Raw genomic sequence first — 23,172 nt, forward strand, 5'->3', positions numbered from 1 at the left:
ACATCTCCTGATCTGGATTTTCCAATTATGACTCAATTAAACTAATGCATATTAATTTTGATCAAATTTATGTTTACAACAGAGAACTTTATGGTAATTACCATCAAAGACTTACAGAAATCACGTATTCTTTTCAACCTCCTCACCTATATACCTTTTAGGAAAACTGACACAAAAGACTCTATCATGTTGTTTATATCTCTCATTCTCTCCTCATAGTCCCTTCTTGTCCTTTTCAAAATTTCTTTGAAGGCATCACTGCACAATCAACATTTCTATTGTCCTTCAAAACTAGAAAGCTTGTCTGGTTGTTGGTAGAATATGGTCCTATTCAAGGGTTGTTATTGATGATTAAGCGTGAGTGTCCTAGCAACTTTATCTAAATTGGATAAAAAGCAGCTTTAGAAGGAAGATGTCTTACATCTGAGAAGACCAGCAATAACAAAAATTTAGGACTAAAATGTATACAAATTTTCTATGTCTCAAACAAAACAAACATTTCCAACTCATTCATGCCTCCCAGTATTTTCCTATTCTTTCATTTTCTTCTCTTAGAAAATTTTTTTTACCATGAAAAATCTTCTGTACGAAAATATATCTTTATACAGACAATTTTTAAATCACCTGTGTCCAGTTGCTATGTTTCCTTTATGCCAAGTCCAAAACCAAATGGATTTTTGAACAAAACTTAACTTCATAATGCAGTTTAAGAAGTGTCACAATGCATAAGAAATATAAAATCATTAACTCAAATTAAAATTCTAACGTAAATTTTCCTAGTAGGCAAGATGAACTCATCTGTACACTACTTCAATATGTAAATATTGGAAAGAAGTTTTATGTCCATTCTTGAGTTTCCTGAACACAAGCTAATTCCTGTATGGATTCATGCAGGCACACATTGTCAAAGAAACATATGTCCTGCCTGAAAACCAGCTGTGAAAATGGACTTCATGGAAAATCCAGAAATGAAAGAAACACTACATGAGAAAACAACAGCTTCCCTCCTAACTAGGAGAATAGTGGAGCAATTGTGTGGATGGGGACACTAACAGAACAGTGTGAGCAACAGAAAGTAATGTGGCATACAAAGGATGACAACATATGCCAAAATTAGAAAAAGAATGTGAAGATCATAAAGGTCCTGAAGGAAAGGCATGAACCTTCAAAAGGGAGAAAAAGATTGAAGTTGAGACTCCCAAAACTCAGAAACAAATGGCAAAATATTCAGAGTGAAAAAAAAGATTATGCAATAAACACATTTCATTTTTTACTGCTCAAGCATAGGACTGGAACATGGCAGTTTTTTGAGAGTTGTCATGCATTCACAAGAGCATATGTTCCATCAAATAGCGTATACCTAAAACTGGAATCTTCAAGTAGCAGATTTATTGACATATGGCTATCTGATCCTGCTCATAAGTGTTCAACCAGATAAACAAGAATGCACCTGCAAAGCCATGCAATATTCCTACTCACAGAAAAGATTTTAAAACTGAAGTTTTCAAGCAGCACAAGACTTACTGATACATGGGTCTCAGATCTTCCTCATAAGTGTTCCACCAGATTAATAAAAATACAAAAATAACACTATATAGAATATCCATTGTCCTGATTGGATTCTCATCATCAAGTGCTATCAGATAAGTGCTTGGGGGGGCATCATTTCTCAGTGCTTGGTACCCTAAAGTGAAACTAAGCAGGATGCTCAAAAGGAATGAGCATCTTCTTTTGCTTTTCTGGTGTGACAAATCTTCAGTAGTGTGTCTGTGTAGTATTATTGAATTCCTGAGACAAAAGCAAAAGAAGTGAAGTTACAATTAATAGAGTTGGAGCAGGCCAGTGAGAAGTGCTCAGAATACTGAAAGAGACAGGAGCTGAGTCTCTTCAGGTCTAGAGATTCTGGAAACTTACAACTGACAGAAGTCATGGCCTCACGGGGTATCTGACTCAGTCCACCAACTGGGAGGGACAGTTTTTAACTAAGTGTTCAGAGGAAGTGTCATACTGTCCAGTACTCACCTGTGTCACAATACACATGAGGCTGGGAATGCCTGGGAGTCTTGGAAGAACAAGGGGATCTCTACTTGTTTGTACTTTTCTTAATTTTATTTAAAGAAAGACTAAACAAAACAGAAAATGGGCAGAAATAATACATACATTCAAAGAAAAAAATAAACAGTAAGAAATCACTAGTTGATGTTTATATACTGTCCTCTTACAAATAGTTGTTTTGTTCAAGATACAAAAGTGGAATTTGTTTTTGAATATTTCTGAATTTTTAGATTCTTTACCTCACAGCTTCCTGTTGCTCTTTTCCCCTTGCACTGTCTTCTACTTCTTTTATCTGCTAGCTCAAAAATGGGACTAAAAGCAGCCAACGGTACTAATCTGTGACCCAGAGGTTGCACCGCCTTGAAATTTCCTGCAAACAATCAGTTAGTGGTTCATCCATGAGTGCACGAGCCTGTGGATTATGTGACAATGGCTATCATAACACATACTACCAATGCTTCATGTACAAACATATAACACGAAGGTTGCTGATTTGGATTCTTGTGTACTAACACCCTAGAAGAAATTATTATGCTTACGTATGGCTCTGTTTAGTCATACATAATGACAAAGAGTAAAGCAAATAGAAAGTTTATATATTAATATTTAGGTTTAAAGGAAATGATGATGCTACTGCATCATCCTTTTTTCAATTATGAACATTTATGAACAATTATGAACATTTATACTGGTTCTCAAAAGTATCAATGTACTCATCTCAGTAGCACATCTGAAATTATTAAAAGGAGACTTGAATGACACAAAGCCACTGCCCTAATAGATCTAAGTTCTACCTATTCATCAACAGAAGAATGTAACGTGTTTCCCAAACATAATTAGTGAGACTTTTGAAACTTTGCATAATTTATTTTAACAAAAGATATTTACAAGCATGTAAAGAAAATGTGTCCCAGATCCAAGCAGGATCAGCCCAGAAACATGACAGAACAATGACACTGGAATAACATACTGTTCTCCTTTATTGTAGAAGGAACTCTTAAAATGTAAGCAATATGTCCTGCTCTGATTAATTTTTTTCTATTCCTTAGGAGAGGTGAAAAACCCTGCCCAGACACATCCCAGATCTTTAATATCTTCCCTGTCCATGGTGACTGTGATGTACTTGTGGACTAATGTATCCTTCCTGACAGTTTCAACACCAAAGGAAATCATCGCTTCAGGCATGATTGTATGAACAAGCACAAAACAGTCACATTTAACTGTTTATATAAAACAGCTACACAACTTACACAATAGATTAGTTTGATGCATACCAATCCATATATTTAATATGTATTCATGTTTTGAATTTACAAAGAATCTAAGAAACAATGATTGTTTAAAACATCTACAAAAGTTAAGCACTTGAAAAATATTAGGTTCTGAGAGTAGAAGACTCTAAATAGCAAATACTAAACGGAGAGTAGAGCAAAGAAGATGAGAAGGAGTAAAAAGGGTGTTACAGGAAGAAAATGAGGGAAACAATTACGTATACTCCTTAGCTGTTCCGTCATTTATGGTATACATAAATTTCTATCCTCATTGTTTGTGTTGCAAATAGTCAACGCCATCATCATTTCTCAGGTGGTGAATCTGAAATTCAGAGTATTAAATGATGCAGTCACTGTCATCCTTCTACAGATAGGCAGATTTAAGATTCAAAACCAAATGGCAGTAGATCTCTTATCATTATAAAAATTGTTTCCACTTCAGGTTATTGGTAGTATTGGTTTGTAAATGTGTGCTGCAATTTATAAAGCCTGATGTTCAAAAAATCCACAAAGAATGGTAGGTGATTTTGAACACTAATGGAACAAACCAAGAATCAAACCAAAGTTCCTAATTTTGAAAGCATATTCTCACTCACTGTGTTAAATGTGCATTGCAAAAAGACCAGATCAAAGCATCACTGAGACCGTGTCTCAGGAATTCAATAATACTGCACAGACACACTACTGAAGATTTGTCACACCAGAAGTTTTGTTTATAGACAGAATCATGATGTATACACTTAGATATGAATGAATGAAGATTCAATGTTCAGTTTTCTTTATAACAATAAAATAGAAATAAAAATGTAGAAAAAATTCTACCCAACATTAAAGTTTTAAACATATTTACTTCTGCAGAAAAAAAGTTCACTTGTCTACACAATTTATTTTCAAGTACTCCACATAAATTGCAAAGATATACCAATAAACACACCCTAAATAGAAGCATATATAATTATAGACATGTACAAATAGAGATATGTGAACATACATGTAGTATTTCCATAGTTCAAAAAGTTGAATCATGGCTTGATAGCAGGATAAAAATATAGTATTTATAAACAACTATAAGTTTAAAAGGAAAACGTATTTGTTGGCATTGCATATTTGCAACTAATGGTCTCACAGAAATGCTGAAATCTATTAAATGAAATGTTTGTAATTATTAAAATTAGAGAAGAAGGCTGCCCTGTGGAGGCGCCTGGGGCATTGCCTGCAAACATGTCCAGGGAGCTCGGCTGCCCCAGCCAGCACTGGGAGGAGGGAGCTGCCCTGCAGAGGCCTGCTTAGGCCTTGCCTGCTACCTTCTCTCTGTCCTGGAGCACTGCCACTGTTGTTGCTGGCTGGAGGAGGGAGCTGTGCTGGGGAGAAGGTTTGGGGCCAGTTTAGGCTGCGCAGGTGACATTCTTTCAGCCTAGGGAGCTGTGCCACCCAGGAGGTGGATGCCTGCACAATATCCCATACCTGGGAGAGTTTGAGATCTTTGCACTTGGTAGTTAGGGACCCACATGGCTTGAGGCCACACTAGATTGGGCTTGGCAGGATTGACCATCTTTCCTTCTGGGGAGCTTTGCTGCTGGAGAGGGGAGCTGTGTGGCTTGAGGAGGCTTTAGGCCTGCCTGATCCATACCTGGTAACATTCTTTTAATCTGAGGGCCTTTCTACCTAAGAAGGGAGCCATGCTACCAGAGGAGTCCCAGGAGCCCAGGACATAGGAGACAATTTCCAACACGCCCAGGGGAACCTTTTGGACCAACACTTGAAAAACGGAAATAGAGGACAATGATGAAACAAAAGACCAAAATTCAGTCTCAAACATCCAGCCCATCCCAAGAAAGCCTAGGAGCCATGTACATAGAATAAAATATATCCCATACACCTGAAATACCTGAAATAATAGTAACTGAAATAAAGAAGCAACTCCAGGAAGCTTTAAAGGAATTTAAATTAGAAATAATCTCCCAGGTAAAAGAAGAAATGATATAATTAGGGAAGAAAAAAATAGTTGTCTTATTCTTGCTCTGGATTTCAGTCTTCAAATTCAATACAATCTCTACCTCAGTGAATTTTAAATACGTGACCCTCATATTTCTCACTCTTAGTTTGGTCCAGATCCTTGTTCATGATTGATATACTGCAACAGTCTCTTCAGTTAGACGGGTCTTCTGATACTCTCAATTTCAGTGTCTTCAGGCTGCTTCTCTGCTTGAACACGGCTTTCTGTTTTGCTTACCTGTCTTGCTAATCTCACTATCTCAGAGTTGAAACCACTCTAATGTCACCACAGCACTTCCTTCTTTCAGGTCAAAGGGCCACCTCTCAGCTGACCAGAGCAGGTCCTGAGCCAAGGCCTACTCTAGACCTAACTTTCTGTCTTCGCCCACTGCACTCCGCTCACTGCACCTCACACAAGATCCCAAGATGCCCAAAATAAGACATTGTTGGTTACCTCATGGTGACATTAAGATTTATTTCAAGGTCAATATCTCTAGAGCCCAAGTGACTCATCCCATATCAACACTAGTCTCATAAATGCATTGTAAACCATGAAATGAAAGGTAGTCAATAAACTTACAGTATAATACCAATGATCGCATAGCAAGTGCTAACTCCTTTATAAACTCTTTCAACTTGAGAACATATACTGCCTCTAGAAGGAATGATGATAGCCCTTAATATTGTAAATACACACATATAATTGATAAGTTGGTATGGAAATGTGCCATTAAATAACTAAACTGTTAATTCATCAAATGCTCATTGAAAAATACAGTGATCTCATAAATAAGAAAATGCAATTATACCACAAAATTATCTCCACTTGAACTGAAACTAATTCACACTAATTCTGAACCATTTTTCAGCATGCAGATACATATACAATATAATATCTCACATTTTTAATGCTTCATTTGATTTAGTTAGCAAACAATGTTCATTCTTATGGAAAAATTCATTCAATTTTACTTTTAATTGACAAGACTACAGTGATTATACTGATATGGGGAATGAAACTCCTGACCTACTATATGTCTGGTGTGAGTTTTCATTCTCTAAAATTGAAGGATGAATTTTAGGAACAATGGAGATTAATAATAGAAATATTTATTGAGAGAAAGAAAGCTTCTGAGCTTCTGTCTGACAGACTGAAAGGGTCCTGAGATGATTGCCAGGGACTCTGTCTCTTGTAGGGACTTTTGTAGAGTAAAATCAAGAGTGAGATAGGTTCAAGGGGAGGTAAACTGGGAAGTTGCAAGGTATATGGCATAAGGTGTGATAGAATTATGGTTAAACAATAAGAGTAACTGTTCAGTTAAATTGATTAATTTGGTGCAAATAAGGAAGTGAGTTACATAGAAAGCCGGCATTCTTAGGGAGCAGTGACTCTTCCCATAGTGGGTTGAGAAAGTGACTCCTGACTTCAGGGTGACAGAGAACTATTTAGAATATCAGTTCCTAAGATATGGGTGCATTTGTTTGACCTTTTTGTCTTGAGGCCTGTCCCACAGCATTAGGTGTCTGTCTCCCTAGAGCTTCAAGGTATCTGGTCTTCTGCACTGACACCTTCAAGGACATAGCTCTGTCTCACTGCCTATAATATTTGCAACTAACTCAGCTGCATATAACAAACCAACCATTCACTTCTTTATAGTAAACTTCCAGAAACATACAGACTTTAAAAAAACTTTAGACCAGAAATTTATGAGTTCACAATATAGGATAGAATCAGTTGGGATTCTGGGGCCATTTGTGAGTCAAATGTTTATCATGCTTGCCATGTTCTTTTGGGTCCCCAAAGGATTTATTTGAAGCTTTTCCAGTGTAACTACCACAACAAGGTTATATGTGCAAGAATTTTATTTTGCAAAGTCTTATTTGGGTCAGATTTGATGGTATAACAGCAACAGAAGCTAAAATAATTAACTGGAACACAACTGCATCTGATGAGAGATGCTCATTAAGCATAGAGTAGACTAGTGGCAACTGACCCAAATTTTGCAAAGTAAATCAGGCAGAAAATCAGGAGAACAATGGGACCATAATGCAAGTTTAGATTAAAGCAAAGGCAATAAGAATGAGAAGATGAGTAAAACCCTGTCAGACAGCCACAGAACATAAGGAAGTCTATGAAGAGCACTTTAGCAATCACTGGCCTGGTGAATGAATTTTCAAGCTTCTCTGCCACACAAACTGATTATCCAATAGTTCACTGTGAGTTCTGCTTTAACACATGTGTCCTACAAGATTTCACAATGTAGTAAGAGATCTGGGTAAATTAGGTTTCTAAAAGGGTGATCTTATTCATGCATTTTCACACCATCACAGATGACACAGATTGTCCTGACTTTGTCATCTGATAATCTAGACTGAGCTTAATATGGAAGCTAGACCAGGTTCCAATCAAGAGTGCATGCCTAAACTTGCAGTACTTCTCAAAAAGTAGCTGAGAAATCAATTAACAGTTTCTATTTTATTAGTGAAAACACAAAGAAGCCACAATCAGTTCAAGAACTTAAGGTCACTTATCTCTTCAGCTCCTGTCACAAGAGACATAGATTCAAGAAGAAAGTATTGTCATATGTGTTTGTAAAACTGCCAACGTGACTATGATGTTTTCCATTTTATTTTCTGTTTTTAGATTCTGTTGCTGTCACATGGATGGCAGAGTACTCCCTTCCATGCAATGGGCCATTTCACTGGGAATTTCAGCCTCAATAATTGACACCACTTCTTGTGGAATACTTTCAGGATTAAGGATTCTCTATGCAGCAAGCCAAGAAGGACAGTTGCCACTAGTCTACTCTATGCTTAATGAGCGTCTCTCATCAGATGCAGTTGTGTTCCAGTTAATTATTTTAGCTTCTGTTGCTGTTATACCATCAAATCTGACCCAATTAATAAAATAGTGACTTTAATATCTTGGGTTATAAATGGGCTAAATATGATTGCCTTACTTAAATTAAGATATCAGAATCCAGATCAACCAAGACCTTATAAGGTAAATCAAAATTGAAATTTCAACTTTAATTTAGTATTATACATCTATAAAGAAAAATTTTTTAAGCTATATGAACACTGGTAAGCAAAGGCAAAGCTGGAACATCTCATTTGAGTCTGCATTTCCTAATTTTCTGTTGTTGAACAATTATTACTCGATTTATTTCTATTAATTTTGGTGTAAAAGTTTATATTTTATATATGGTGTTGATAGTTCATATTTTTAGAAAGATATAGATACTGTTAACTTAAATTTCAGGAATTGTCAAAAAATTTTAGGAAGAAAACATTTAGTTTGTGTAAGTAATAAAGGTCATTATAAAATTCTGAACTTGAACTTCCAAAATTCAATCACTGTGCCATATGGAAGAGTTGGCAAAAACAGCTGTAACTTTTGAGAGTTTACTGTATGGTTCCTTGCATTGATAGAACTAACGCTCTGATTTGAAGGCCTCATGCATGTTAAGCAGGTTCTGAAGGCCGTTGCAAAATATTACTAAAAAGCAATGTTTTACTAGAGGGACACAGCTCTGTACATAGGCATAGAGCCTGGTGAGTACAGAACATGCTAAATAAGTGGTTACCAGCATGTTTTGGCACCAAGAACCAGTTTTGTGGAAAATAAGTTTAGGAAAGACTGGAGGCAGGAAATTGATATTTTCCAAACTATTCAATCACCATATATATTGCTTTTTCATTAGAACTATATTAAACTATGCTAGATTATAATGATGTAACTCATCATAATTCAATATTAGGGCAAACACTGACCTTATGTTCCAGTAACTAAATGGTCACCTTGGGAAAGTTTGTCACTAGATGTAACTTAACTGCAATTTGTCTGTTATGAATAGGGTTTCAGTAGGACTCTGCAACTCTTGGATCCCATATGGTACCTGTGCAGTCAAACCTATCTGCTAATGTTAATGGGCATTTGGATCTGCCCCCAGAACTTGCTTCACTGTCTCAAAATTACTTCAGATCTTCAGACATTAGGTTTTCACAAGAAGCACACAACCTGGATCTTCACAGTTGCACTTCACAGTGGGATTCATGCTCCTATAAGAAACTAATTCCACTTCTCATCTGATGGATGAAGGAGCTCAGGTTGTAATGTGAACAGTGAGGAAGGGCAGTAAATACAGAGGAAGCTTTGCCTTTTGGGACTATAGTTCACCTTCTGTTGGACTGAACAGTTCCACTCTGTGTCCATGAGTGTGGGGATCCCTGAAATAGATGACAACCACTGCTCACCAGTTGCATGTGTGTTTTGTTAAATAACAAAAACCTCTTAGGCAGGACCAATAATATCAGATTCTTCTTTGATAAGACGACTACACCAAGAGCAAGGATAGTGAATGAGGAGGAGGTATGAGTAGAAGCACACCAAAGAGATGGCCTAAATTCTTCAAATAACTGTGCTCTATTCAAGAGAATTTCAAGTCTCAGATTGATTACCCCGGAGTTCTGCAGCTGACCTGGATGTGAATGCTAGCATTCTGATACAAGAACTCAAATAATTTTTATATTTGCTGTAGCAAAAATATGTTTAATTTGGCAAGAACATATTGGTGTGATAGTCTCTGATCATCTTTGCCTCAGAAATACTGGGGCTGCTCCTAAACTACTGACCTACATATAGTTTGTGATGTTCTGCTTGGATAATTGTTAGAAACTTTGCTGGAAGCTTTTATGTGAATCATATTTTTGCATTGTTTATGTCTCTTTATCTCCATCATACCTCCATCTTATTTTCATTCATCTGGTCTAGGGGGTAAACCTTACCTTCTTTTAATGTGGATTTTGGAGGCTCCTGAGTATGTTTTACTGCTTTAGATTTTAAATATAATCAGGATTCCTCATGATTTAAGATATATTTTTATAGATGTGGTATGACTGTAAATAAGAAATCCATAAAACATGCCAGTCAATAAAATGAACACATGAGTGTCCCTATTTTCACTTGAATTCGCATGTTCATCTTTGAAAATTCTCATTCTGTCAATTTCTTTTGAGACACAGTCATAGGTGTATCAGTTATCTTGCAGATTCTTATGCTGAGAAGTTCCCTCATAATATATGAAGAAACATGAACCTATGTCATCTTCCACTCTCTTTCTCCCCCAAATCGCTTCTTATTTACCTATGAATGAGTATTGTGAAAATGTGAATGGAAATGACTTTTGCTTGAGATATTCATTTAAACCAATATGCAGTGTGTAACTACTATGTTCAGGGTCTCTTCCAAGAAGTTCAGATAAATCAGTGAGGTTTCTCTGGAGGATCCTCTTAGCTTTAGCTTTACAGCAGAGGAAGAAACGTGGACAAGTACAGTTAATAAGTTCATCACCAAATGTCACTTTGTTCAGCCAAATCTACTCAAATGCAGTGAATGCATTTCTAGCCAGTACTTAAAGATCCACATTGTCTAACACACCATTTTACAAATGAAGATCTGACTGAGAAGCCCAAGTTTGTAAAGCTGGACAGTGATAGCAAACTACATAAAGGAACCATTTTTTATCTGCAAGCGTACCAAGATGAACTAGGAAAAGTTTCAGCAATGATTTCTTGAAGAAATGAAATTTTCATGTATTGATTTTTCTAATTCAATTAAGAATTTGCTGAATCAAATGAAGTGCTTGGTCTAGGAAAAAATTTTTGCTTATTCCTTACAAGAAATATGATAAACATATGGTAACTAAATACAAAAGGAAGAATGTTGGTGAGGCTAAGAAGCTAGTGATTTTATTTATTTTTACTTAAGACATGACATTTTACCACTTTTTATTATTAAAAGCCATAAATTTTACTAATTTTAGAAAATGAATCATACAATCTATTGAAAATAGAAGTAATATATTAATATATGGCAGAGTATGTTTAATTCACATTAATCTCATTTTCCTTATCCCAAAGCTGAGATTATGTATCTAAATCTTTTTAAACATATATTTGCAGTTACCTCCCATTATTATCTGTCACTTATAAAATTCTTTGTCTGTAAAAGCTTGTGAAACAAAAAAATTATCACTACTCTTTCTTTTTTTTTCTCCTTTCGGGTTTGGCTGCCAGTGATATTTGCATCTTTAGCTATTTAACTCTTTCTAATTTTTATGCCAATCATTTAGTCTCCCAAAATGGAGCATATTTGTTAACTTGTCTTTGTTTTAAGTACACTTCTATAATACCAGCTTAATGTTCACCTCAATCAAAGTTCTGTCTTCTCTTAGAAAGTCACTTGTTATTTACAATTATTATTTAATCTGTCACCTTTATAAGATCACAAAAATTGTATTTTGGCAGGAAAATTGATTAGAAGTAAGCATTAGGGAAATAACAGATATTAAATTGTTAAATCTAGTTTCTTAGACAAATAGATCCTTGCAAGCCTCTAAACTATTTATAACAGAGTCATACACGCATCTATACATATTTGTTAATAAAATTCCTATCAGCAGTGATGAGTGACTTCCACGGGCAGGTGGTCACCTCTGATTAAGGCTTGTCCTTTTGGAATGATCTCCTTCACTGATGCCAAGGGCCTTGCTATAAAATCTATTAGTCCTGTGAAATGCACAAGTGTGAAGAAAAAAAAATCTTCCCAACCATATGAATAGAAGCCATAGCACATTAGGAAATCCACGTGTTGGGCATGGCAGTGCATGGCAGTAATCTCAGCATGCAGAAGGCTGAGGCAGAAGGACGCTCTGGGATTCAACCCAGCCTGGTATATAAAGTGAGTTCAAGGCCAGCCAGAGCTACAAACAAAACACTGTATCAAAAAGAAAGTAAGCAAAGGAATAATAAATAAATAAATGGAAACAAATATCAGGCATATTGGTCAATGCCTTCAATCCCAGCATCTAGAAGCTGAGGTAAAATGAATACTGCAAGCTCAAGACCACTCTGGCCTACAAAGTAAGTTCAAGGCTCACCCAAACTTAAGCGTGAAACCCTGTCTCAGAAAAACTAAAAAAGAATAACAGGAAAACAAAGTTAAACATCCCATTCTGCAAGTCTTCACATGAGATAACTATAGCAAAGGCAAGACCTGATAGTAACTTTAAGAAAGATACTAAGTGACAACTGTGTACCCAAGGCACAACTCTTTCTTAAAATAATTAGAGATAAAATATTTTATTTACTCTATGCCAGTAAGCATGGTGTACACAAAGAGATGCTAATGTAGAAATTAAAAATTCATAGAAATTAGAGATGTGTAATATCACATGAAGGAACAACAAGGGGACTGAGACTTGATTCAGCACAACAGGAGAGTAAAATCCTTTCATCTACAGAGCAACTACCTAGATATTAATAAAGCACAGATTCTAGACAATTTTACAAAATGCAACTTTATTAATGTAAGAATAGCAATGTTAGTAAGATAATTACATGAAGATGTGTATTAGTAGTATACCTGCAATTCCATTTGTTCATTTTTTAGTCTCTCTATAAAAAGCTGATTGATTATTCTACATTCTACAATATGAAGTAAAATAGCCACAGAGATTATATCAGTGAAGACACTTCATCCCCAGCAAGAGCAGAAAAATAGACACTAGTGAACATGGATAAGAAGCAATATAAAAAATTCAAGGCTCTTCAATAAAACAAGAGCATCAAGATGGAAAACACATACATACATCAAATGATCACTTGGTTTGAATGTCTTTGTCCCTTTCAAAAAACATAAGCTTGACTCTCTCATATCAACTGGATCATATTAAATCCAGAAGCTATAAAGAGATAGAACACGAAAACAGAGGCCTCATGGATAAAATATGCATTCTTCCAGAGATACTATACTTATAGCTATGATTTCAAGATTAATTCTTCCATAAAGCATGAGGAGAAGGTTTGTGTGCTGACTTTTGGGAGATGGTGGAATGTTTAGAAGGTAGGCCTTCTTGCCACCAATTCAACCATGCCAGGTGCCAGCAGAGATTCATTTAGGTATAAATTCACCTGATGAAACAGAGATCAAGAGTATTTTAGGACAATACACCAGTGAATAGCTCAACTACTCTTCAAATCACTGAGGTCTCACAAATATTGACTTATATATCAAGCATAGAGATATGGATATAAACTAACAAGAAACATGGGAAATGAAGGAAGCATGAACCACCAAATGAACACACAAGTGTTCATGAATAATTCATCATGAGAACTTTAAGAACTCAGCATACAAATATATGTGGAGTAAATACAGCAAAATACAAATCTCAGAAATAGACTCATTGATTCATTAGTTACTAATCTTCAGCAAAGCCATTAGAACTATTGTAGGAAAAGTATAGTATATTCATGACAAAGCGTTGGAGAACCTAAATATTATGTTCAAATCTTATTTGGTCTCTTTATGCTATCATGATGACTGGAACCTCCAGATATATTAAAGATTTAAACATTGAAACTGAAGGTATAGAACTGCTCAAAAAAAAAAACTAGGGAAAAATGCTTGGCTTAGTCTTGGAAATGGCTGCATTGAATATATCTAAAACATGAGTAACAAAAGAAAAATTGTTCAATATCACATCATAAAAATATGAATAAAAGTCACAGAGAGCTGTCACTTTGTACCTCTTTGGAATGGCCTTTGAAAAGTCAAATGTAAAGGCTGAAAAGATCAGGAGAAAAAGAATACCCTTGTTTATTGCTGCTGAAAAATACTTTTGGTACCATCAATACAGAAAATATTATGAGGTTTTTCACAATACTAAAAGTAAAACATATGCAGAACAGCAGCGCAACTTCGTGTTTGGATATATATTTAAAAGATATTAGAAGTCACTACATTGTAGGGATCATCGCCATTGTGATAATTTTTTCAGTATTATTTTTAAATAGTCAAGCTGTGAAACATCTATCCACTGAAGAATAAGAATATTATAAAAATGATATCAAATTACATACCCAGAATATTATTCAGCCTTTAAAAAGAAGGAAAGACAGCCATTTTCCAGCAATATGGATAAAACTAAAGGATATTAGGCTAAAGAAAACAATTGATACCTAAGAAGACTTAAATCTTGGTCAATCCTATGCAGACTCTAAAAGCGTGACTTTCCTAGAACCGTATAGTGCACTGGTACTCAGATGATGGAGGGGCAAGGGAAATGGAGAGATGTTGATTGAAAGGTATAAATCTGTACTTGTAAGATGAATCAGTTTTGAGTCTTAATGGATAACCTGGTGAAAATAGTTAATAACAATATACTGGCAACTTCATATTTGACAAAGATATATCGATGTTAACTATTCTCATGATACATAAATCATATATCGTATGATTTTGTAATTTAAAGTATAGAATAAATTTGATGTATTGCATTGTTAATTTGTTGTAAACATATACCATTATCCAAGCAGCTTGTCCAACTCACAGCTAGTTACCAGGGAGGTACTCTTCTGTATACCATTCTACAACCTTAACTATCTTTCACAATTTATTTCATTAAAACTCTATTTCAAAATAGTTTCATTCCTCAAATTCTGCACTTGTTAAGAAAAACCCTCTTTTCACTACCCATCAGCCTCTGGAGGTCTCTACTGCATTTTATATCATTAGTTACAAGAAACATGAAAACTGAAATAAGAATAAGGTATAATTCCCCATCATTGGGTAAATAAAATTTCAAATTTGACAATATGAGTTATTGACAAAGTTGTACAATATTGAATTCCCTAATAGAAATAGCAATTTTAAAATTTTAATGAATATTTCATTTAACTTTAAACTGAATGGGAAAACATTGAGATGCCCAAGGAGCTTCTGAGTAAGTCAATGGAAGAATTACTGTGCCATGTTAAAGCACTAGAAACGATGAACCTACAGCACTACTCTAATTTCCCTGACCCTGATACATTGTTCAACATTTGTTCCTGTTTCCTTCTCAAAATCCCAAATAAAATCCATCAGCAAATTCAGTAGTCACTTGTTTTCAAACTATTTTAAGAGCACATCACTTCAAATCTCCAGTGTTAGCAATTAATATAGGCTGGACCCATAAAACTGCCAAGAAGAAATTCTGGACTCATCCTCCTGTATAGAATCAGTCTGCAAATTCCAAATTTATAGAAGAAATACTTAAGAAACCAAGAGAATTACATGTAGGAACATGTTTTGATGAGAAATCAGTAACTAAAACCACCAAGATGAAAATTATTGGTTCCCAGTGGATATAATCCTTCAACTGATATTAAGATTAAATATTTCTCCAGTCCCACATCTTACTCTGAGCACTCCAAATGCCATCATGCAGACTCCTGGAGGGGTGGGGGTAACCAGCTCAGGTTGTGAGACAGTGGGCCAGTCCCACCCCTGCATGCCCTCCAGCCATTGTGGAGGCTCCTTGTCTTCGGCAGCCAAGGCAGGAAGTGAAAAGCAGCAGCCAGTTCTGCATCAGTGAATCAAATGACCGCCATCAGCTACCCATAGCCAGTACTGACCAGGAGAACAAAACAGTCATGCTTTGCAGAAATTTTAGCCAGCCTCGGAAGTGCCAGGGATCCTACTACCTGCTTGTCCAGAAGAACCCAGGAATATGTCAAGACAAAGAATCAAAGGCACTCTCTGTCCTTGAGCCCAAGCAAAGCAAGTCCAGGATAGGTAAATTTTATAGAAGAGATTGTTTGTTGCACACCTGAAGTTTCTGAAGGGATGGCAACTGAAGAAAAGGAACAACTTTACAAGGCTATTCAAAAAATTAAAACAGAAATGTCATCTCAGGTGGAAGTAAAGATGAAAAGCACAATGAAAGAAATGCTAAGCACCTCTAAAGAAGACATAGATTAAAAAATAGAAGAGCAAAGGAAAATGAGGGAAATCTTAAATGAAAAACAAAAAAGAGTCAGAATATATGAAAGAGATAGCCAGGAAATTAAAAACGTCATAGATACATGACAAAACTGTATGAAAGAAACTGGAGATAGACTTTCAGATCTTACAGACAGGTTTGCAGCTTGTGTTCATGAAAGGAAAGATCACTTAAAAATTACAAGGAACAGGAAATAACAATTCAACAACTATAAGATGAAGCAAAGCAAAATAACTTACAAACAATAGGTGTCAGTGGAACAGCCAGGATCAAGACAAATGATATTAAAATTCTATTTACAGAAGTAATAGCAGAAAACTTCCAAAACAGATGTGATATACAGATAAATAGGCAAATAGAACTTCAGCGAGCCATAACCAAAATAAATATGCACCCAGACATATAATAATCAAGATTGAAGAAATTCAACACAAGATCAGAATATTAAAAGCTGTTAGAGAAAAGAAGTAGATCACCTATAAAGGAAAGCCCATCAGAATCTTGACAGACTTCCCAACATGAGCCAGCACTTCCAGTGTAGTGTGTCAAATCATGAAAGAAAACAACTTCCAACCCACATTGATGCACCATGCAAAACTAATAGAGAAACAAGATACTTTCATGACACAAAACAATTAAAGAAATTCATGACCACCTAGCAAACCCTACAAAGAATACTCCTGACAGACATTCTAGAGAGATATGAAAAAGACCAGGAAATCAGCAGAGGGAAATCACAGAGTGGGACAGATCATTGAATGGAGGAGAAAAGTAGGAAGCCAATGGCAGGAAAATAGCATGGCAGAGATGATCCAGTGCGTATTGGCCATGACCATTAATGTAGATGGCCTCAATTCACCAATAAAAAGAAACAAAAGCAGAGTGGATCAGGAAAATGGATCCATCTACGTGCTTTATACAGGAAATACATTTAACTCAAAAGGGGGTTCATAGACTGAAAGTCAAAGGTGATAGAAGAATAAGATCCTTTGTGAGAGGTAGCCAGGAAGAAGTAGGGTAGCTTACCCACCAGCTGCAGAGTAGATAAGAAACACATGGCATTTTTATACAATGGAAAGCTACTCGCTCAACAATAAAGAAAGATAAACTTGAGGCTCTTGTAGTTAAATGATTACAACTTGAGATCATGCTCAGGGGTGAAATGGTTCTGAGTCACATGGGTAAACATTCTGTTGTCTCCCTAGTATAAAAAACTTAAAGAGTTAGTGGGCTTCAAAAGATACAATAAATATTGTGACAGGGAAAGGAAAGGAAATATCCAAGAAAGGAAGGCAGTGGCCATTTTTACTGTGTTTTGAAACCCTGTGTTGTTTAAATTGTTTTGATTAGTCTGGTTTTAATCTGCTCTGTTATGTTTGATTTTATTGTATTTTATGGCATGCATAACTGTTTCAAAAATAAGAAAATATATTTTGTTCACCATTATTGACTTCCTAGTATCATTTGGAAGCTCAGTATTGCTTTTGCTGTTTTGGTTTGATTGATTTTATTCTATTTTGTTTTGTTTGATTTTATTGTGTGTGATGGTATGCACAGCTCCTTTGAAGATAACAAGAAGCATAACAGTAGCCACTGATATTTTCCTGTTGTTTTGTTCTGAGATTCTATATTGCTTTCATTGTTTTATTTTGCTCTGTTTTCTTTGGTTTTGTTGTGCCTGAAAGTATTGCTAATTATTTTGAAGATAACAAGAGACATTATGGTGATACCCATTGTAGATTTCCTCTTATTTTGTTTTGAAGTCCTGTACCCAATTCATTGTTTTGTTTTAATTAACGCCAATGTGTTTTATTTTGTTTGGTATTATTCTCTCCAAAATAAACTTTTAAAAAATATTAAACTTTTCTCAACTGTTCCTGTGGTTAGAAGGCATACTTCTCTAAGAGTGACAATGCTACAAGCTCCCTAATATAGTCAAACTTATGATCCATCACCAATCACAACATGACATACACTTAAGTGTTTACATAGTTTCTTATCTCTTCCTTGATGAAGATATAAAAGTAATTTGTCTTTCATGAATAAAATGTGTAAATGTTGACCCTTCACATAGTGGAGGATAAGTATTTGCTGTAGTTATAAGGGCTGAGGAAGGGGAAAATGTGTAAGCACAAAATTAAAGAAGAACAGAAGTTTTTTGGGATTCTGCAAAAGGGATACATGCAATCTAGAGAACCAAGTTATTCAGGCAAAGTTGGAAGACCTGGAGGTCCTGGCAGAGTCCCATGCTAGCTTGTATCAGGAAAAAGAGGGGTCTTGCTGGAAGGCTAAAAAGTGCACTGGAACGTTAAAATATAAGCACTGGAAACCAGGAGATAAACCTTCAGAGGCAAAGGTGTAGACAGATATCTGTGGGGGGAAAAAAGCACAACTGAGACTTTTTTCTTCTTTCTGTTTTTATTCTATCCAGGATATAATAATAAGTTGTTTCAATGCAAAAACAGAATGGATCTTCTTTTATTGAACTATATCTGTCATACAAATGTAAAGAGAACTACCCTAAACCCATCACCCAAGAATTTCTTTTTTTTTAATTTTATTTAAGGAGAAAAAAAAAGCAGAGAAAGGGTACAAGTTATACAGATTTACAGAAAAAAAAATAAACAGTAGGAAATCACTAGTTAATTGATTACATATTGTCATCTTAGAAATAATTGTTCAAGTCACAAAATTAAAGCTTGTAAAGTGGACATTCCAACAATGATACTGCAAACAGTTCTGTTCAATGATCCAATAAAACTCAGTGATATTATTTTCTATCTTATACACTTAAATATACATGCAGTTATATAGTTTAGAGCACTTTCTTTTCCTCTCTTTTGTACAATGATTATTACACATTTTGGGTTTTATTGCTCCCACGGTTCTTATTACTTTTTTGGAAGAGAGTAAAACCAAATGTGATATAACAGAACAGAGTCGGTCAAATCAAAAGTGTGGACATAATAGATAATGTAAAAACATAATACAAGGTGATCAACAATGGTTACCATAATGCCTCCCGCTATCTCTAATAGAATTGCCTATATCATTAGTTATAATAAAATTGAACAAAACAGTAAAGAACAAAACCAACAAAACCAAAACATTGGAGACATTGTAGGTCTTCAAAAGTAGATAAAAGTCAACGAGAATGGGCGTCATAATGAGTCTCATTATCTTCACAGCTGTTGCCTAAACTTTCGAACCTGATACTATCCAGCAAAACAGAATAGGGGAACATCAGTCAAAACAAGATGGTGAGAGTAATACAGGGCTTTAAATAGAGATAATGGAAAGTCAAAGTGGGTTACTATAATATATCCTGCTATTTTTATTTATTTTTCTCTTAATTGAAAGGAAAAATAAAAAAGTAAATAATGGAGTGGAGATTGAGATAAAAGAGGGTATAACAGCAAAACAGTGCAGATCAAAACATAACCATTTAAGCAGAATAGTATTTCACCACCAGATAATCCTGACATAAAAGTAGTTACCATATTGTCTCTTTCCTTGAAATCCTTGAGTACAACTTCGTATACTGTAGCATTAAATATATCAAAACAATGTAAAACCATTAAGAGAATGACAGCATTACAGGGTATTTAGAATCGACTAACAGAAAATGAACAATGGTTTCTGTATAATCTCCTTGTCTTTAAAAGGTTTTTGCTTATACTATCATACATAATAAAATCCAATAAGATACAACCTATTTAGACCAATAGAGACAGAAGAACAAAAGCTTCATGAGACTTCAAAACAAGATGATACTAAATCAGTGTTACCTATTAAGATGTCATTTTCTCCAAAATAGCTGTTCCTATCATCCAATCTAGAATTTCTTATTCAAATGGACTCCACAGTATCTAGATAAGGGGCAAGAAAAAAAGACACCTTGGCTTATTTCTGTAACATTCTTTAACAGACATAAGAGAAAAATAACTAAATAAATCAAGTCAATTTCACCACATCTTTTGTCTTATATAAAAGTCATTGACCAATAAATTTATGCATTATGAATCTTCAGACAGTGGAGGGGATAAAATCTACAGATTAAGAGAAATTTGGAGATAATTTTGGCCCATATACATGTAGCACTAAAAAACTTGCATGTAATCTCAGATCAACAGGATATATCAGTTATAATGAAATGACAAAGAAAGCCATTAACTCAGGCCTAATACATGAAATAATGTCATTCATCATAGTGAAACTGGCCCTATAAAACAAAATTTTTCCAAGGCATCATGGTGCATGCCTGTAACCCCAGCAGTCAGGAGTGTGAGGCAAAAGAATCACTGCAAGTTTGAAGCTAGACTGAGCTACAAAGTGAATTCAAGGCCAGTCTGCACTGCATAGGGAAATCTCTACTCAAAATGAAGATATAAAACAAAATAAAATAATCAGCATGCTTTGAAATCTGAATAAACATAGAAGTAAAGAAAAACTATATCCTTGAACCATATCTACTAAACGACAATGTAAAAGCAAAACTGTCATCTACTCTAATCCAAAGAAGACATTTTGCCTTGTAAACTTCAATTAGGGCTCTTGGTACAAATCCACAGAGTAATATTTCACACTGAAACAATAACAGTACTATAGTGTTGGTCATTCCTTGGGTAACTGCTCCTAGTAGAGCCTAGTATTCCAAATTATAAGAAAACTACATGTAAGGGATTATGATGACTAGATTCACAGAAACAAGAACACCTGGTGACCCTCAGTTAACATCAGAATTTCTAATAACCTTCCTTACTCTTTAGATGTGTGACAGCTAAACCAAAGAATATAAATTTTTATGATATTTAACTTGTAGAAAAGTAATGTTTATATAAAGGGTACAGGAACAAATTTCTGAGGATCACAGTAGAACCCCGTGTTCCCACCAAGGGTGCCAGGGAAAATGGGTGGGAACCTCCTGGGATGAAGAAAACCTGTCAGTATAAGGCCTTCCTGACCACTGCCACACATAAATATTTCTCTCCTGTACAAGTCCTATCACATAATTGTGTTCCCTAATAAGGTCTATTCTCACAGATACAAAAGTTTCTTCATCTTCTGCAAAATCTAGTTCTTTAGTAAACCTGGTGTGCTTTCCAAAATCATGCTGTCCTGAGTACTGGCTCTGGAGGATCAAGCAAATGTACTTAGTCCAGTTATACTGTTCTAACTTCAAAGAAGGATTCACCCTCCAAAATCTCCTGCAATCTTACCTTCCTAATTAGCAGTGACTAACTTGTTCAGTGGCATATGTGATTTTAAAACAACAATAAGTAACATGTAAAATAAACTCTGCTTAAGGGAAAAAAAACACAAACTCTTAGAAAAATATACAAGTCAATCATTTTAAAAACTAACCTATGTTAAATAATGAATAGCTTATATGGGTAGGCTTACTAAATCAAGAGAAACTATAAAAGAAATGCTTGTGAAGCCTCCTTTTTAATTTTTAGGTCTGGTAAAAGAGAAAGTTCTGGAAAAGGCAAAAGCATGCAACTCTCAAGAGCAATAGGACTCTTCCATGGAAACATCTTCTTATTAAGTGCCACAGTAGGGGCAGGAATATTTATATCTCCTAAGGGAGTACTGAGTTGCTGCTTGCTGAACATTCCTGTCTCCTTAGGTATATGGGTCCTTTGTGCCATACTCAGTATGATCAAAGGTCTCTGTGCTGTAGAGGTGGGGTCCACCTTTCCTAGAAGTGGAGCTACTTATTTTCTCCTCAAAAGAACACTTGGACCCCAAGTTGCTTTCCTTAGTGTTTGTGTCAAACTTTTTGGTTATTTTGTAGCACTGAGTGCACAAAGCTTGCTGGTAGCTCAGTATCTAATTCAGCCTTTCTATGCTGGGTGCTCACCTCCAGAACTACCAAAGAAATGCCTAGCTTTGGCCGTTTTGTGGTCCTTGGGACTTCTGAATACTCAAGGGGTGAAAACAGTGTCCTGGTTTCAAACTGTCAGTTCTTTGATGAAGATGTCTATCCTCTGTTTCATTTCCCTAACCGGGATCGTGCTGTTAGTGACTGGGAAAAAAGAGAATTTGTACAGGTTTGAGAATGCTTTGGATGCTGAACTTCCTGATGCCTGGCAAATCGCAGAAGCCATTCTCCAAGGATTCTATCCATACATGGGATGCACACTCCTGATAAGCATAGCAGGTAAATCTATTTCTTAAAACAGTGAGCAGCATGCATAAAACCTTATCCAGAATAAATGAGGATGGCTGAATCTGTTACTCTTGCTTTCTGAAGTGCAGTTTAAACTGTTCCTTACTACATGATCATCATTAAATCCCCTAATACAAACATTCAAGGAGTCTATGGAGAACTGAGTGTTCTTCAGTTTATACCACTAAATAGACCTTTCGATAGGTTTGATAAGATAATAAGAATGGCTGCACTTCCTGCAAGTTATTGCATTTCATTCTATTATTCTGAGGCACTCTAAGTGTTACACAAGTAACACATCTGTATAATCTCATTCAGTAATATCATAAGATGTTTAACTCTGTTGTTCTCTTTTGTCATTACCACAAAATCTATCCTAAGCAGTTCTAACTCCACTCAGTGCTGTGGATCTTCTTTATTTTTGACATTGTGCTTTGTAAGTTATATATATATATATATATATATATATATATATATATATATATAACTTACAGTAGTAAAATGCTATTTCCCTACAGTAGTAAAATGCTATTTCTTAACTTTAATTTCACACTATGTTCTAATACTCATGCCTATGTTAATATATAGTTTTCTAGCAAATACTTTTGCCTGCATCATTACACTGTGTTACGTATTGATAGTATTTCTGAGACTGGTATAGTGAACATGATGCTCTATTATGAGACTCTTATATTCTCTGTACCATTGTGCCCCATGCTATGCATATAGTTCCAATTAAATTGTCAAAAAAGTAGTTTGAACATGTTGTTCATTGGTACAACATGTTTGAATGAATAAAACATAGAGTAGAAAATAACTTGTTTAATCTACTCAAAAACTCTACAGTAAC

At 35.3% G+C, this 23,172-nt stretch overlaps 1 protein-coding gene and 1 pseudogene across 1 annotated transcript in view; both read left to right on the forward strand.

Moving 5' to 3' along the window:
- Positions 1-11,605, forward strand: part of LOC100720583 (solute carrier family 7 member 12-like) — a 34,825-nt pseudogene extending 23,220 nt beyond the window's left edge.
- Positions 11,606-21,618: 10,013 nt separating this feature from the next.
- Positions 21,619-23,172, forward strand: part of LOC100720309 (solute carrier family 7 member 12-like) — a 32,296-nt gene continuing 30,742 nt past the window's right edge. The window contains exon 1 of the mRNA XM_063257509.1: positions 21,619-22,313. Within this exon, the coding sequence (XP_063113579.1) occupies positions 21,647-22,313 (667 nt within the window). The 5' untranslated portion in view covers positions 21,619-21,646. The remainder of the gene's footprint in view (positions 22,314-23,172) is intronic.

Source organism: Cavia porcellus, unplaced genomic scaffold, assembly GCF_034190915.1.
Source record: "Cavia porcellus strain 051 isolate PalLab524CR breed Dunkin Hartley unplaced genomic scaffold, mCavPor4.1 scaffold_10, whole genome shotgun sequence".
In the NCBI taxonomy this organism is placed as follows: domain Eukaryota; kingdom Metazoa; phylum Chordata; class Mammalia; order Rodentia; family Caviidae; genus Cavia; species Cavia porcellus.